Source organism: Takifugu rubripes, chromosome 1, assembly GCF_901000725.2.
Source record: "Takifugu rubripes chromosome 1, fTakRub1.2, whole genome shotgun sequence".
NCBI lineage: Eukaryota > Metazoa > Chordata > Actinopteri > Tetraodontiformes > Tetraodontidae > Takifugu > Takifugu rubripes.
Window position 1 is genome coordinate 17,790,940 of NC_042285.1, and position 13,289 is coordinate 17,804,228.

Sequence of the window (13,289 nt, forward strand, 5' to 3'; positions counted from 1 at the left end):
ATTCCACCTGACCAGAGAAATTTAACAGTGGTGAGAGGAGAAACTGTCACCCTCAACTGCAACGTAACTATGGAAAATATATCACAAACCGAGTGGCATAAAGACAAATTAATCTTTAATTATCAACATTCAACAAAAAGTAAATTCTCAGATTTGCCTCCTGATCGATTACAAATGAACATTGACACTAATTCCCAGTCAACATTAAAGCTTCTGAATGCTCAGCCTGATGATGCAGGATACTACCGTTGCATTGCATCAGGTCTCACTGGTAGGAGGACGATTGTGTGGAATTTACTTGTGTCTGAGGGACCTGAAGGTGAAGGTAGGCAGAGATGAAGACAGAGCTACTCATCTGTTTAAAGCTCTCACTGATGTTTTAATCCTTTCACACATGGTTTTGTGCAGAAGGCAGTTCTAACCCAGTGGGGAATTTTCTATATCTCCTCGTGTGTGTTCCTGCATTACTGGTGTGTGTCCTCGCTCTGGCTGTCTGCCTCTGGAGGTGAGTCCATATGACAGCTTTCAGCTCTCCTGTGTGTCAGTCTTGCTGGAGGTGATGATGAATGAAGACGGTGTAGCAGCAGCGTTGGTGCATGAGGGCAGATTCAGTTGGGTCAGACGACTGATTTTGGCTTCATTGCAAGAAAAGAGCCGAGTCCTGTCCTGAAGTCTGGGCTCTCCTCTGTATTTATAGAGGTTGTTTGGCCTCTCCTTTAAATCAGAACTTTCACCACTGAGCTGGACCGCACACAACCCTGCTCAGCTTATTGTTCTTTTAACGGTTTCATCTCTATGTCGTCTAAAATCACTAAATATATATTAATAGCAGTTAAAACCTCTATGTGAAGTCTGGAAAGTCATGCATCATCTTATTATTAAAATAATCTGATCCTCATAATAATCATCATTGTCATATTCAAAGATGGACCAAAACCACAGAGCAGGACTTCTTCAGTAGCCAGACCCTAAATTATGTCCAGTCTCGTGCACCTGTGAGAGAGGTCAGAAGAACTTTTATCATATAATTGTCACAAAATTATAAAATATTTAATTGTTTCTTTCTTTGGAGTCCTAAGTTTATTTCCAATGTGTGTCTAGATGGTTCCTCCACAGCACCAAAGTCACATCAAATACAGGCTGTTGTCCAAAGCAGAAGGCACCTGCTCCTGAAGAGGCCAACAGAAGATTCTTCTTTATAAACTTCATGAATTGGCAGGTTTTGAATTCAATGATTTTTAGTTATGCTTTTTAAAAATGGTGATTTGTGACTGTGATTCAACAGTTGATTTTCAGGTGTTTGTATGACTAAACTGCATCACTCATAAATCACACTTTTGCTTTGATGTTGTCTCCATCTTTATGTACAGTAGAGAAAATCCCCCAATCCTCCATTTTCTCTGGGGTGCTCTCTTCCTCCTCTCATCCTCTACCAGAGGCCTGGGAACTTGAGGCTGCTGCACCGTATCTTAGCTGTTCCCAGTGCTGCTCTCTTCTGGACAGAGATCTCAGATGTTCCTGGTGCTGGAGCCACTCACCCAGTTTGAAGGCCACATTCCCAACGACTCTGATCAATAGAGCCATTATTCATGTTTTATTGGGTTCTTTTTAAATGAGAACTCTCAGTGAGGGTAAGAGCAGAGTTATTAAGGCGAAAATGGTACACTGCTGAGGAGCAGGAAATGCCCTACTTATTGTCATAAATGATAAACAATATATTCACAAATACTCAGATGTTATGTGGCTATTATTGAAAGATGGGGAATAAATGAAGTTTTATGTTTTCATCTGAAAAGACAAAAGTGATGTTCTTTACAAGAAGATGATTGGAGAGTGCAATTTAAAGATGGATGGGAATGTGTTAGAAAGGCTTGAGAGTTTCCATTTCCTTGGTATTTACTTTGATCAGAGGCTGAGCTGGAGGGATCAGTCAGGTGGTAAATACATGTAAAAAAAGTGGTGAGATTTCTTTTCACTGATTTTATATCCATGACATAGTTTGATGAGGTCTTGAATAAACTATGGGAGCACAGTTTATGGAACACCAGTCAGTACTAACTGGATAGATGGATATGATCCAGGCACGAACACTTGGAATGTGCCTGCCAACACTTCACCTGTGTTCACGCTCCAGGTGGAGGCAGGAGAAATGCCACTGTGGCTGAGGAGGAAGCAACGACCAGCTGATTACTGATATGAGGGAGTTTGATTGGGTGTTTGAGGAAAAGGCAGCGGGGCCCAGTAGTCCTGTTTGGTTCTGTGAGAGCTTGTCTGACAACAGAAATATCAATTAAAACTGTTAATTTTTGTGAAAATCAAACTATTCTTTGGAAGTTGGATAGTATTTGATGTCTATTGTCACTTTTGTCCTCTCAGAATTACACAGCAATTATTGGATTATATTTTTGGATGATATAAATCTTTAATCATGTTTTGGACCCCGGCAGCCTCGGCCTATAGCAGCATAACCTAGATTTTAACCTGATAATTAGACGACCCCCTAAGTATGATCATTTGTCTGTCTAGGATAGTAACTGCAACTACAGAATTAGTGACATTAAACTTTTTCAAAGAGGAAGCTTGTAAGTCTAAGTCTGAGTGTGGAACCTGTTATTATTCCACGAGTATCAAGATGGAAGCCTGACTCAAACCTGAATGTAATGATCTAACCCTAACCCTAACCCTAACCCAGCTGGGAGTCCCCAGTAACCCTCTTCCTGGATACGTTCTTCCTGCTCTCTACGGGGGCTGAGCTGGGACTCTTCATCCCAATGCTTCTGCTACTTCTTGTTCATCTCTGACTATATGTTTAATCTCATCTTTACTATATGTGACAGATTTTGATAGTTGTTCTTTTCTTGTTGCACTCTTGCCTAACCTACTCGACGTTTCATTGCCTGTAATTCCTCTGTGTGCTGGGACCTAAATGATTTTAGCCTCTACTTCTGCTCTCTTTGTTCCTTGTAGCTTATGTGATATCTCCAATATTATATCTTGTCTAGATTCTGACTGGTTGTGTTTAATGCTGACCAATGCACGACCAGACTCTGACTCCACGAGGACATTACTTGGTCTGATTTCTCTTATCCAATACCATCTAGAGTCCACTGGCTCACCTGTGTACACCGCTAAATATTCAGTGATTCACTGGATTTGGATGCATCCACGTATACTTTGATAAACTGGCTGTAGTTTTTATCTGTAAAAATACAGCTTTTGGAGCTGGTTCATGAAATCTTGCTGTTTTACAAATGTGTTCTGTGAAGTGTTATATATTTAAAAATCCAATTTTAAACGTGCAAAACACTTCACATTATTTGCAAGGTTTTAGCATGAATTTAACTTCATTCACTTATGTCATCAGAGACTTTTGATTGTTTCACTTTTCTTTCTGGTGACTCCGGCGGTGTGTAGTTGTCTGTACCTTTGGTGTCATTTCTTGTCTCTGTAGGTGGTCGCACTCAAAACCACTGACCAGATCAGACTGGATGAAACAAGGTTAATGTGTTTGAAAAGAGAACTTGTCTGTAAAAAAGCCGACAGTTTTATCATGGTGGAGTAAAATAATCATGTGTAGACGTGCAAACCTGATCCGGAAGCATCAACACAAACTCAGTATTGCAACCAAAGGTGCATAAATACTCGGTTAAATTGAGTATTTGTTTAACCGCAAACATTGCATCTGTTTAGATGGTCAACATTAATTCTTCTAGTTTGTTTTTATGATGCTCATTCATCATGCAAAAAATGATATAAAGGAAAATATGAGGGAGAAATACTTTCTACTCTTATTTCCTGTGATTTGATTTGCTGATTAAATGGTTGCATTTGAGTCCATATGTGTGAAAAGTGAGTGTAGAATCAGCTGGAAACTCTGCAACTGTCTATTCAGCAGTTAAGTGTATCACTAATAGATGGAATTGTCACTTTCTGTCTCTTCAGAAAACGCGTGTTGTCAAAGAATCCAGTAGAGGATCAGTTTGAACCTGGTTCAGGAGGGGAGGTCAGTGGTTATTCATATATTTTAGAAGCTTTAGTGCTTTACTTCTGTCTCTCAGGAAACACGTACATTTAGTGTCACGTCTCTTGTCTCTGCAGGTGACCACAGAACCACAGATGAAAACAACCAGTTGGCCAGAGAACAGGAAGAGGAGTCGCTACGTGGAGAGGCTCAATTCAATCTACGGTCTATAGGCCTTCAGAACAGAACGGCCCTTTGAGGTGTTAAATACTAGTTACAAGTACAACGGTGGTTTTTCCTTGTCTGTCTTAAATATTTATGCTTTTCTGTATTTTGATTGAAATTCACACCAGTCACTCCTGGCCTCCTGCTTCAGTTCTGTTCTCCCTTCCACCGCCCATCAGCCCTGACTCCCTTGTTGTGGAACAGAAATAAACAACTTTTATTCATTATTTATAAAATATTGTTTCCCTCTTGTCAGCAACATGTTAAACATTGACCACAAGTGCTCTGGAAACTTTTACCGTGACGTGACTTGTGAGTCATAAGTTAAAATATCACTTCCTTTACTTAAAGAGTGTAGAGTCCTTCAAAGGCTGAGTGAGAGATGCATTCTGACTTTGTCTCTCTGAGGAACAGCATGTTTCATCTGAACCAGGCAGCTCTGCTCTTCATTCTGCAGCTGTTCATGTGGAAAGTCTTTGCAGGTGCAGTAGAGATGATTGTCTGTGCTGTCTGTGCTCATCTGCATTTAATTTCAGGTTGACTGACTGGTTGTTTCCTTCACTCTTAGGGGTGATTCCAACTGACCACAGAAATTTAACAGTGGTGAGAGGAGAAACTGTCACCCTCAACTGCAACGTAACTATGGAAAATATATCACAAATCAACTGGTATAAAGACAAAATGATCTTTGCTTATCAACATTCGACAAAAAGGAAATTCTCAGATTTGCCTCATGATCGATTACAAATGAACATTGACACTAATTCCCAGTCAACATTAAAGCTTCTGAATGCTCAGCCTGGTGATGCAGGATACTACCGTTGCACTGTAATAGGTCTCACTGGTAGGAGGACGATTGTGTGGAATTTACTTGTGTCTGAGGGACCTGAAGGTGAAGGTAGGCAGAGATGAAGACAGAGCTACTCATCTGTTTAAAGCTCTCACTGATGTTTTAATCCTTTCACACATGGTTTTGTGCAGAAGGCAGTTCTAACCCAGTGGGGAATTTTCTATATCTCCTCGTGTGTGTTCCTGCATTACTGGTGTGTGTCCTCGCTCTGACTGTCTGCCTCTGGAGGTGAGTCCCTATGACAGCTTTCAGCTCTCCTGTGTGTCAGTCTTGCTGGAGGTGATGATGAATGAAGACGGTGTAGCAGCAGCGTTGGTGCATGAGGGCAGATTCAGTTGGGTCAGACGACTGATTTTGGCTTCATTGCAAGAAAAGAGCCGAGTCCTGTCCTGAAGTCTGGGCTCTCCTCTGTATTTATAGAGGTTGTTTGGCCTCTCCTTTAAATCAGAACTTTCACCACTGAGCTGGACCGCACACAACCCTGCTCAGCTTATTCTTCTTTTAATGGTTTCATCTCTATGTCGTCTGAAATCACTAAATATATATTAATAGCAGTTAAAACCTCTATGTGAAGTCTGGAAAGTCATGCATCATCTTATTGTTAAAATAATCTGATCTTCATAATAATCATCATTGTCATATTCAAAGATGGACCAAAACCACAGAGCAGGACTTCTTCAGTAGCCAGACCCTAAATTATGTCCAGTCTCGTGCACCCGTGAGAGAGGTCAGAAGAACTTTTATAATATAATTGTCACAAAATTGTAAAATATTTATTGTTTCTTTCTTTGGAGTCCTAAGTTTATTTCCAATGTGTGTCTAGATGGTTCCTCCACAGCACCAAAGTCACGTCAAATACAGGCTGTTGTCCAAAGCAGAAGGCACCTGCCCCTGAAGAGGCCAACAGAAGATTCTTCTTTATAAACTTCATGAATTTGCATGTTTTGAATTCAATTATTTTTAGTTATGCTTTTTAAAAATGGTGATTTGTGACTGTGATTCAACAGTTGATTTTCAGGTGTTTGTATGACTAAACTGCATCACTCATAAATCACACTTTTGCTTTGATGTTGTCTCCATCTTTATGTACAGTAGAGAAAATCCCCCAATCCTCCATTTTCTCTGGGGTGCTCTCTTCCTCCTCTCGTCCTCTACCAGAGGCCTGGGAACTTGAGGCTGCTGCACCGTATCTTAGCTGTTCCTATTGCTGCTCTCTTCTGGACAGAGATCTCAGATGTTCCTGGTGCTGGAGCCACTCACCCAGTTTGAAGGCCACATTCCCAACGACTCTGATCAATGGAGCCATTATTCATGTTTTATTGGGTTCTTTTAAAATGAGAACTCTCAGTGAGGGTCAGAGCAGAGTTATTAAGGCGAAAATGGTACACTGCTGAGGAGCAGGAAATGCCCTACTTATTGTCATAAATGATCAACAATATATTCACAAATTCTCCGGTGTTATGTGGCTATTATTGAAAGATGGGGAATAAATTACGTTTTATGTTTTCATCTGAAAAGACAAAAGTGATGTTCTTTACAAGAAGATGATTGGAGAGTGCAATTTAAAGATGGATGGGAATGTGTTAGAAAGGCTTGAGAGTTTCCATTTCCTTGGTATTTACTTTGATCAGAGGCTGAGCTGGAGAGATCAGTCAGGTGGTAAATACATGTAAAAAAGTGGTGAGATTTCTTTTCACTGATTTTATATCCATGACATAGTTTGATGAGGTCTTGAATAAACTATGGGAGCACAGTTTATGGAACACCAGTCAGTACTAACTGGATAGATGGATATGATCCAGGCACGAACACTTGGAATGTGCCTGCCAACACTTCACCTGTGTTCACGCTCCAGGTGGAGGCAGGAGAAATGCCACTGTGGCTGAGGAGGAAGCAACGACCAGCTGATTACTGGATTAATTTAAGAGGTCAGCCTACTAAGGGAGTTCTACAAATCAGTTGGGAGAAAGAGAGAACAAAAAAGAGGAGTTTTGGCTTTAAAGGTGACAGAGTGGCAAGGATATGAGGGAGTTTGATTGGGTGTTTGAGGAAAAGGCAGCGTGGCCCAGTAGTCCTGTTTGGTTCTGTGAGAGCTTGTCTGACAACAAAAATATCAATTAAAACTGTTAATATTTGTGAAAACTAAACTATTCTTTGGAAGTTGGATAGTATTTGATGTCTATTGTCACTTTTGTCCTCTCATAATTACACAGCAATTATTGGATTATATTTTTAAATAGGATTGTGCTTCTTACATCCATTCATTTTCTTATATCCACATGTAGTGAGGTAATTCATAAAAAAGAGTGACAAAATAATGTCACATAGTAATATCTGAAAACACGTTGTTATTATTATTGTTGTTGTTATTGTTGTTATTTCACTGCGTATCGAGGAGCACGTGAACCTCTCTGTCTGCGATCATGGGAAGTGACGTCACCCTGAAGAAGGCGTGTCCTCCCCTGTACTGATACAAAGAAGCACAAACCAAGAGAAGTTTCCTCCATGGTCGGTTGATTATGTGTTTTTACCGCAACATCATCATATTTGCGGTGGGCTTCCTGATTATCCTGGGTACGACTGTCGGAGGTATCAGCTTGTTATTTGCTATTGTGACTGTAGAAGCCATGAATGTAGGCCTACGATGTATTTTGGTAGAGTTTAGGGGTTATTGTTTTGTGATGATGGAGATATAATTTGTTCTCATCGCGGGTAGCGGGTCACATGGCGAGCTGGCGATATATGTGCACCCTCCCCGTTATCCCGAAAGGGGAAAAGCGGTTAAGAGGAGATTATTGTGACTCCAAACGCTTCTTCGTCATTGCTGAGTGGGAGAGCACTGCTCCATCAACTCGAATGCAGAAACAAGAGACAGTTATATTTATTTCATTATTCCAGGTGAATTTATTACCTTCCTTCTTCCAAACCACCTGCCAGACCACTGACATGTGAACCCACACCCACCCACCTCGCAAACAAACATATGTATCTGTTGCATTCTTTTCCCAGTTAGTCTGTGAATTTCTTTATTTTGGACATTTTCCATTTCAGCCTGTGTGTTGCTGATTAAATCAGATTTGAATGAGACTTTTATCTCTATCTTTCAGCCCCGTCTGTGGTTGGAAGGGACGTATCGGTCATTCAAGGAGAAACAGGTGTCTTATTGTGCAATGTCATCGACACCAATTACAATGTGTCTCAGATATCATGGGAGAGGCGCACTAGAGGTCAACCTCAGGATTCAGAATTCGTTACCATTATGCCAAAATCTGGACTAAAAGTTATAAATGGAGGTGGTGACCGAGTCAAATTCATTGGAAACTTTGATGATAAAAATGGATCTTTGGAGCTGTCCGGCATCACACTGATGGATGAAGGAATCTACACTTGTGCCTTCTCTTTGTTCCCCGGTGCAACTCAGCAGAAAACGATATTTCTAAATGTTGTTGGTATGTATATTTGTGTGTCTGAAGCCTCTCTCACATGTGCACTCCAGAGAATGTTTAGAGCTGTGTTTGCTTCAACATCAGCTCCACCAGAAAATTCTGAAACTGAACCAACTAGCTACAATTCAATGTCAATTCAAGAGTCCCCTCTCAGTGATCATAATGGTGGGTGCATGAACCAGAATACAATGTAGTAAACGATCATCTGGTGCACGACTTCAGGAATAGAGTGCATGTGTGAAAGGAGCCAGAGAGTGAAAGTCAGTCTCTGAAGTGACTTGTTTGACATTGGTGTGAACTGTAATCCTTCTAGTGCCTCCGGTTTCAAGCCTAGTTGACAATCATCCTGTTTTGGGTGATAAGGAGGTTTCCCTCGCTACCTGCACAGCTGCTGGTTCCAAACCACCTGCAACTGTGTCTTGGCTCTTTGGTAATTTACCAGGGAATCTCACAACTTTTAGCAATGCTATTGAGCACCAGAATGGAACAGTAACTACTGTTAGCTCGCTTGTTGGAGTCCCATCCAGAGAACTCGATCAACAGTTGGTCCAGTGTGTCGTCACCAGTAAAGCCACTAAAGACCAAACTCTGCCCTTCACCATACAGATTTACTGTGAGTATTAATATTCCTCTAAACACCAATTTCTCACTCACACTGTTACCTCACATTGTGACGATAGGAACAGTGTAGTAAAAGAACTGAACATGTTCTGTTTATTGTGTTAGATGCAGAGAAGCTTCCAGTTGTGGTAAAATAAATCTTCAAATCACTACAAATAGACCTCTCTCCTTTTTAAAATGTCTTAATTTTTCTTTTAACTAGATTTACAGTGGGCTGTCAAATATTTACATTTTGGAGGAGATTAATGTCATTGTATCTGTGGATTATGGTTAATCAATATTCAAAAATATGGCAGATTCACTCTGTTGTTTCAGAAATAGACCAAACATCATATTTGGATAAATACATGCACAAGAGCCTTAAAGCCCAACGAGCACAGGTCAGCCTTGAGACGGTACTTCAAGCTTGTTGTGCTTCAGAGACATTAAAACTTTGTGCAAATGACCATGTATTTACTAATGCATCCCTTTGTTTTTCTTTTCCTTGAACCTATTAAGTGGACCAGCATGTTCTTCTAGAGAACCTTCTGGGTGCCTTTGTGAAAAATTATTTAATGGCTTAAACAAGTGACTTCTTCATGTCTTGGTCCACGCACAAGCACAGATGTTTAAAAATGAATATGAGACCATCTTGTAGTCCTGAGCCACATGTATATTACACTGTAAAGAGAACTAAGCTAAAGTCTGTGAAATCTTTTGAGTTTTTACTTTGTTCCCTGTCAAATTAGGGAACACAGTGAGCTGCAGTCCTGGCTGGCTTATTTTTATTATAAATGTAAAATACATGTTAATTTATCTCTAACGCCTCCAACCGTTTCCTGTGGTTTCGCAACGCCAGTTAAAAAAGGAAACACATTTATCCGTCAGCTTTGTGTCCTTGAAACACCACGAAAGAAAAAAGTAACGTGTAGATAAGTAACGAACTCCAACAACCGTTTTATGCAGTGGCAGGTGCAGAAGTTAAGGCTGCTCTCAACAGCACCTTTGTTTGTACAGTGAGTCACTGTCAACCAGAGTGATGAAGCAGATAACACGACCCATATGTTCCCTTATTTGTGGGATGTTTTACACCCTAGCTCATGTGACGTCACTACACACATGTCACAGCTGAGTGGCAACATGGATTTACAGTATTATTAGTGCAATCACAGCATAAATGAAGTCTGAAGAGTTGGCAATGCATCAACACATTTATCCTTTGACTTTTCTACTACACTCACAATAAATAATAACACTTTTTATATGTCACTTTTTAAAAAGACAGAAGTTCTTCACACATCATAGTAATTAAGAAAATATAGCATAATTAGTAAATAGGGTACATGTCGTGCCTCAGTCCAGAGGGAAGCCATGCAAAGGGTGATCCATTGTTCTGAAATGAACTCTATGTTTTTACTTACAGCAATAACACAGCCATTTTGTTTTTATAGTTCCTCCCTCTGAAGTGAATATCAATGAGCAACCAGATGGTTCTTTTTCCTGTGACACTGCTGCCAAGCCAATGCCAGAGATTGTCTGGACCAGGTAGAGTGGTTGCAACCAACATCTGTTCATTTCTCTCAAAGAAAAACCTTGTTCCTGTCTGATGAAAAAGGCCAGTATTGATAATGGCTGATCAGGTTCAGCCTCACTCTCACCGTCACTATGGACTTGGATGAATAAATGCCCTCGTAGCCTATTCTTGAGGCTTTATATAAACTACGTTGTGACCATGACCTGGATCATAAATCCCTGCACTATGAAAGTAGGGACAAGTTCCAGCTCGTCCTCTTTTAGTTTCTTACTTTGGACCAAAGTAGAAATTGACAAAAATAAATTGACATACCATAAAGATTCCACCTTAAAATTGACTCTGTGTGGTGCAGGCACCTTGTGTCTCTGTGAATTGAGGTCTGCTGTCCAACACCACAATAAGCACATTTAAACCGGAGTGTTGAAGTTTAACATGTATATGAACAGATGTGCAATAATTACATTAAAAACCTGTGTGATAATAACTGTCCATTAAGACGTGTTAAAGCTATGCAATAATATATGTGCAAGAATACATTCACACATGTGAAACAATATTCAAATAATGTAAAGTTATTTACATAGCTGATTTAATTTATTACTGTATTTGAAGTTAAACAGTTTAGACCTTTAGGGTGTTTTTATCTTACATGTCAGTTGAGAAGAAAAGGCTCAAAGACAGTGAGATGTTGAAAGTACTGTGATTTTTTCTTTGTTAGTACAAAGTCCAAAAAGGCAGCAAGATTTCCTGGTTGTTGTATTTTCATAGTAGCTATTAAGGTTCCACAGCATTCTTCGCCATTGCAACACTACAAATTTCCAAGTATGGGTCAAATAAAGGATCATCCCATCCAATCCTACCTAATATACCAGCCACAATGGCCTGCAGAGTATGGCAACGACTGGGTGAATGTTGACCATGTAACCTGTCCTGAATGGAAGGTTCTGCATTTTCTGTTGTCTCATTTGGACGAGGGCAATGTGTTGAGCACCATTCAATTGTATGTTTCATTCCACATTTCACAAGGGATTTATTGGTGTAGCATTAGGCCAGCATCCTCGGGTGTCTCAGGTTGTGAGACTAATAATAATAATAATAATAATGGTATATGTCATTAACAAATTAGAGCTGTCAAAGGATCACATTTCTTCAATCACCATCACAGGATAACTGAAACATTTATGATTAAATTTAAAATTAAATTCAAATATAGGTACATCTATTTGTATAAGAGAAAGCAAAATGTAACTTTAATTGAACTCCTCAGTTGCCATTATTTATCTGGTCTCTTGTTTCAATATTGAGGTTTATTTTGATGTTTTCAGGATTGATGGCTCATGGCCAGAGTCGTCTGTCACTGTTAAAGATGGAAGACTTAAGTTCTTGACCATGGATGCATCCCTGAATGGCCTTTACCAGTGTGAGGCTTCTAACGAATATGGCTCAAAGTACGGCCGCCTGTATGTCCACAATAAAGCAGGTGAGCTTTGGTTTACAGTCTTCAGCTTTTATTTCCACTGTGGAGTTTCCATTTATTCTGTGTTTGACATGAACACAGCGGAGAACTCACCCAGGCCCTGAAGCTCATAGAGCTTTAGACAGTCTTTTACCCAGAAACATGACAGGAACTTTAAACAACATGCACTATTCCTGCTAATCTAGTTGACCATATCTGCACACACGTGAATATTCCCAGAATTGAATGTAATTATTGTAAACGTTGAGGTGGAAGTGACGTCTCTAAAGGGTGCAATACTGAAAAAAGCAACCTTTGGATCTGTGTGATCATCCTGCATATCTGGTGACATGTTTCTAACTGGTAAAACCTCTTTCTGCCACAGATGTTCTGCGTTTTGAAAACTTGGTTAAATTCTGTGTCTGAGACATCTTTGCTGATTAAAAAGATTTCTGTTTCAATAATTCAGCTTCAATTAAATAATGTATTGAAACTCAGTTATTTTAGATTGATTAGTTGTAGCAGCATGATATTTTAAGCATCTGCATCAGCTGGTCCTCACAACCTTTTTTGAAATTGTGACACGTATGGATTCATGCATAACTGTTCACCGAGCCTGGCACACAGATGCCCGGAGAATTAGAACCTACCGGAAACACACTTCTACTGGGTATTAGCTTAAAGTGTCACCATTTACTCTGACAATATAATGTCTTGAATCATGTCATCTACAGGTCATTGTACAGTTTGTTGGACCTTGTTTGGCCTTTTAATTTCAATTATTGTTGTTGCGGGTGTGATCCGGTTCCTCTGCACATCTGGGAAACTGAACGGGTAAAATTTACAACAACACTACACAAGCTCAAGTAAATATAAGTATATATGATACAATCAAAGTAACATGTACATGTCTATGAAGCATACCATTACTCAGGCACTGGCAAGCAGTCAAAACAATAGCCAGCACAACCACTAAAGAAGTTCCAGCAGGAATAGAAGCGGTATGAGTTATTTGTGTGTTTCATGCTGTTTGTTTTGTCTCCATTTTGTGTATTTTTGATGTTCAAATTAATGAAACTTTGTCTTTAGGAATCTGCCTCCCTTTGAGATGAAGGAACAAGCTGTAGTCTGGCTGGACCCTCAGCTTCTTGATAACAGGCCTACAACACTGTTAAATGATCTTAACATATCCATGTTGTTCACCTTTACCTAAAAAA

General features: G+C 39.8%; 2 protein-coding genes across 9 annotated transcripts in view; both read left to right on the forward strand.

Annotated features, from left to right (window-relative positions):
- LOC115250747 (uncharacterized) overlaps positions 1-6,104 on the forward strand; it is a 6,401-nt gene extending 297 nt beyond the window's left edge. The window contains exons 2-9 of one of the 6 annotated variants that reach the window (XR_003889363.1): positions 1-505; positions 926-1,004; positions 3,943-4,003; positions 4,099-4,668; positions 4,755-5,084; positions 5,168-5,264; positions 5,685-5,763; positions 5,860-6,104. The exon at positions 1-505 is cut by the window's left edge and continues 5 nt beyond it. Coding sequence is in view for 5 of the 6 variants with exons in the window: in XM_029840636.1 (XP_029696496.1) it covers positions 4,569-4,668; positions 4,755-5,084; positions 5,168-5,264; positions 5,685-5,763; positions 5,860-5,931 (678 nt within the window). In the remaining variant the exon portion in view is untranslated. Of the gene's footprint in view, positions 506-787; positions 1,005-1,101; positions 2,028-2,308; positions 3,499-3,942; positions 4,004-4,098; positions 4,669-4,754; positions 5,085-5,167; positions 5,265-5,684; positions 5,764-5,859 lie in introns of those variants that run through there. The other 5 variants (XM_029840636.1, XM_029840677.1, XM_029840769.1 and 2 more) reach the window with 5 other exon arrangements.
- Positions 6,105-6,285: 181 nt separating this feature from the next.
- Positions 6,286-13,289, forward strand: LOC105417127 (nectin-1-like). Of its 3 annotated transcripts, none has more exons than XM_029839847.1 (8): positions 6,286-7,610; positions 8,144-8,485; positions 8,796-9,095; positions 10,534-10,627; positions 11,942-12,096; positions 12,807-12,906; positions 12,992-13,073; positions 13,162-13,289. In XM_029839847.1, exons 1-8 carry the CDS (start codon positions 7,556-7,558, stop codon positions 13,177-13,179), a joined length of 1,146 nt encoding a protein of 381 aa, XP_029695707.1. In that variant the 5' UTR covers positions 6,286-7,555; the 3' UTR covers positions 13,180-13,289. The 3 variants fall into 3 exon arrangements, with proteins under 3 accessions (XP_029695707.1, XP_029695671.1, XP_029695751.1); XM_029839811.1 differs by having other exon boundaries at positions 6,287-7,625; XM_029839891.1 differs by lacking the exon at positions 6,286-7,610 and adding an exon at positions 7,649-7,934.

Coding starts and splice junctions, on each gene's coding strand:
- LOC105417127 (XM_029839811.1), top strand. CDS start 7,556: ATGTGTTTTTACCGCAACATCATCATATTTGCGGTGGGCTTCCTGATT. Junction 9,096..10,533: donor CTTCACCATACAGATTTACT/GTGAGTATTAAT, acceptor TTGTTTTTATAG/TTCCTCCCTCTGAAGTGAAT. Junction 12,907..12,991: donor ACATCTGGGAAACTGAACGG/GTAAAATTTACA, acceptor ATGTCTATGAAG/CATACCATTACTCAGGCACT.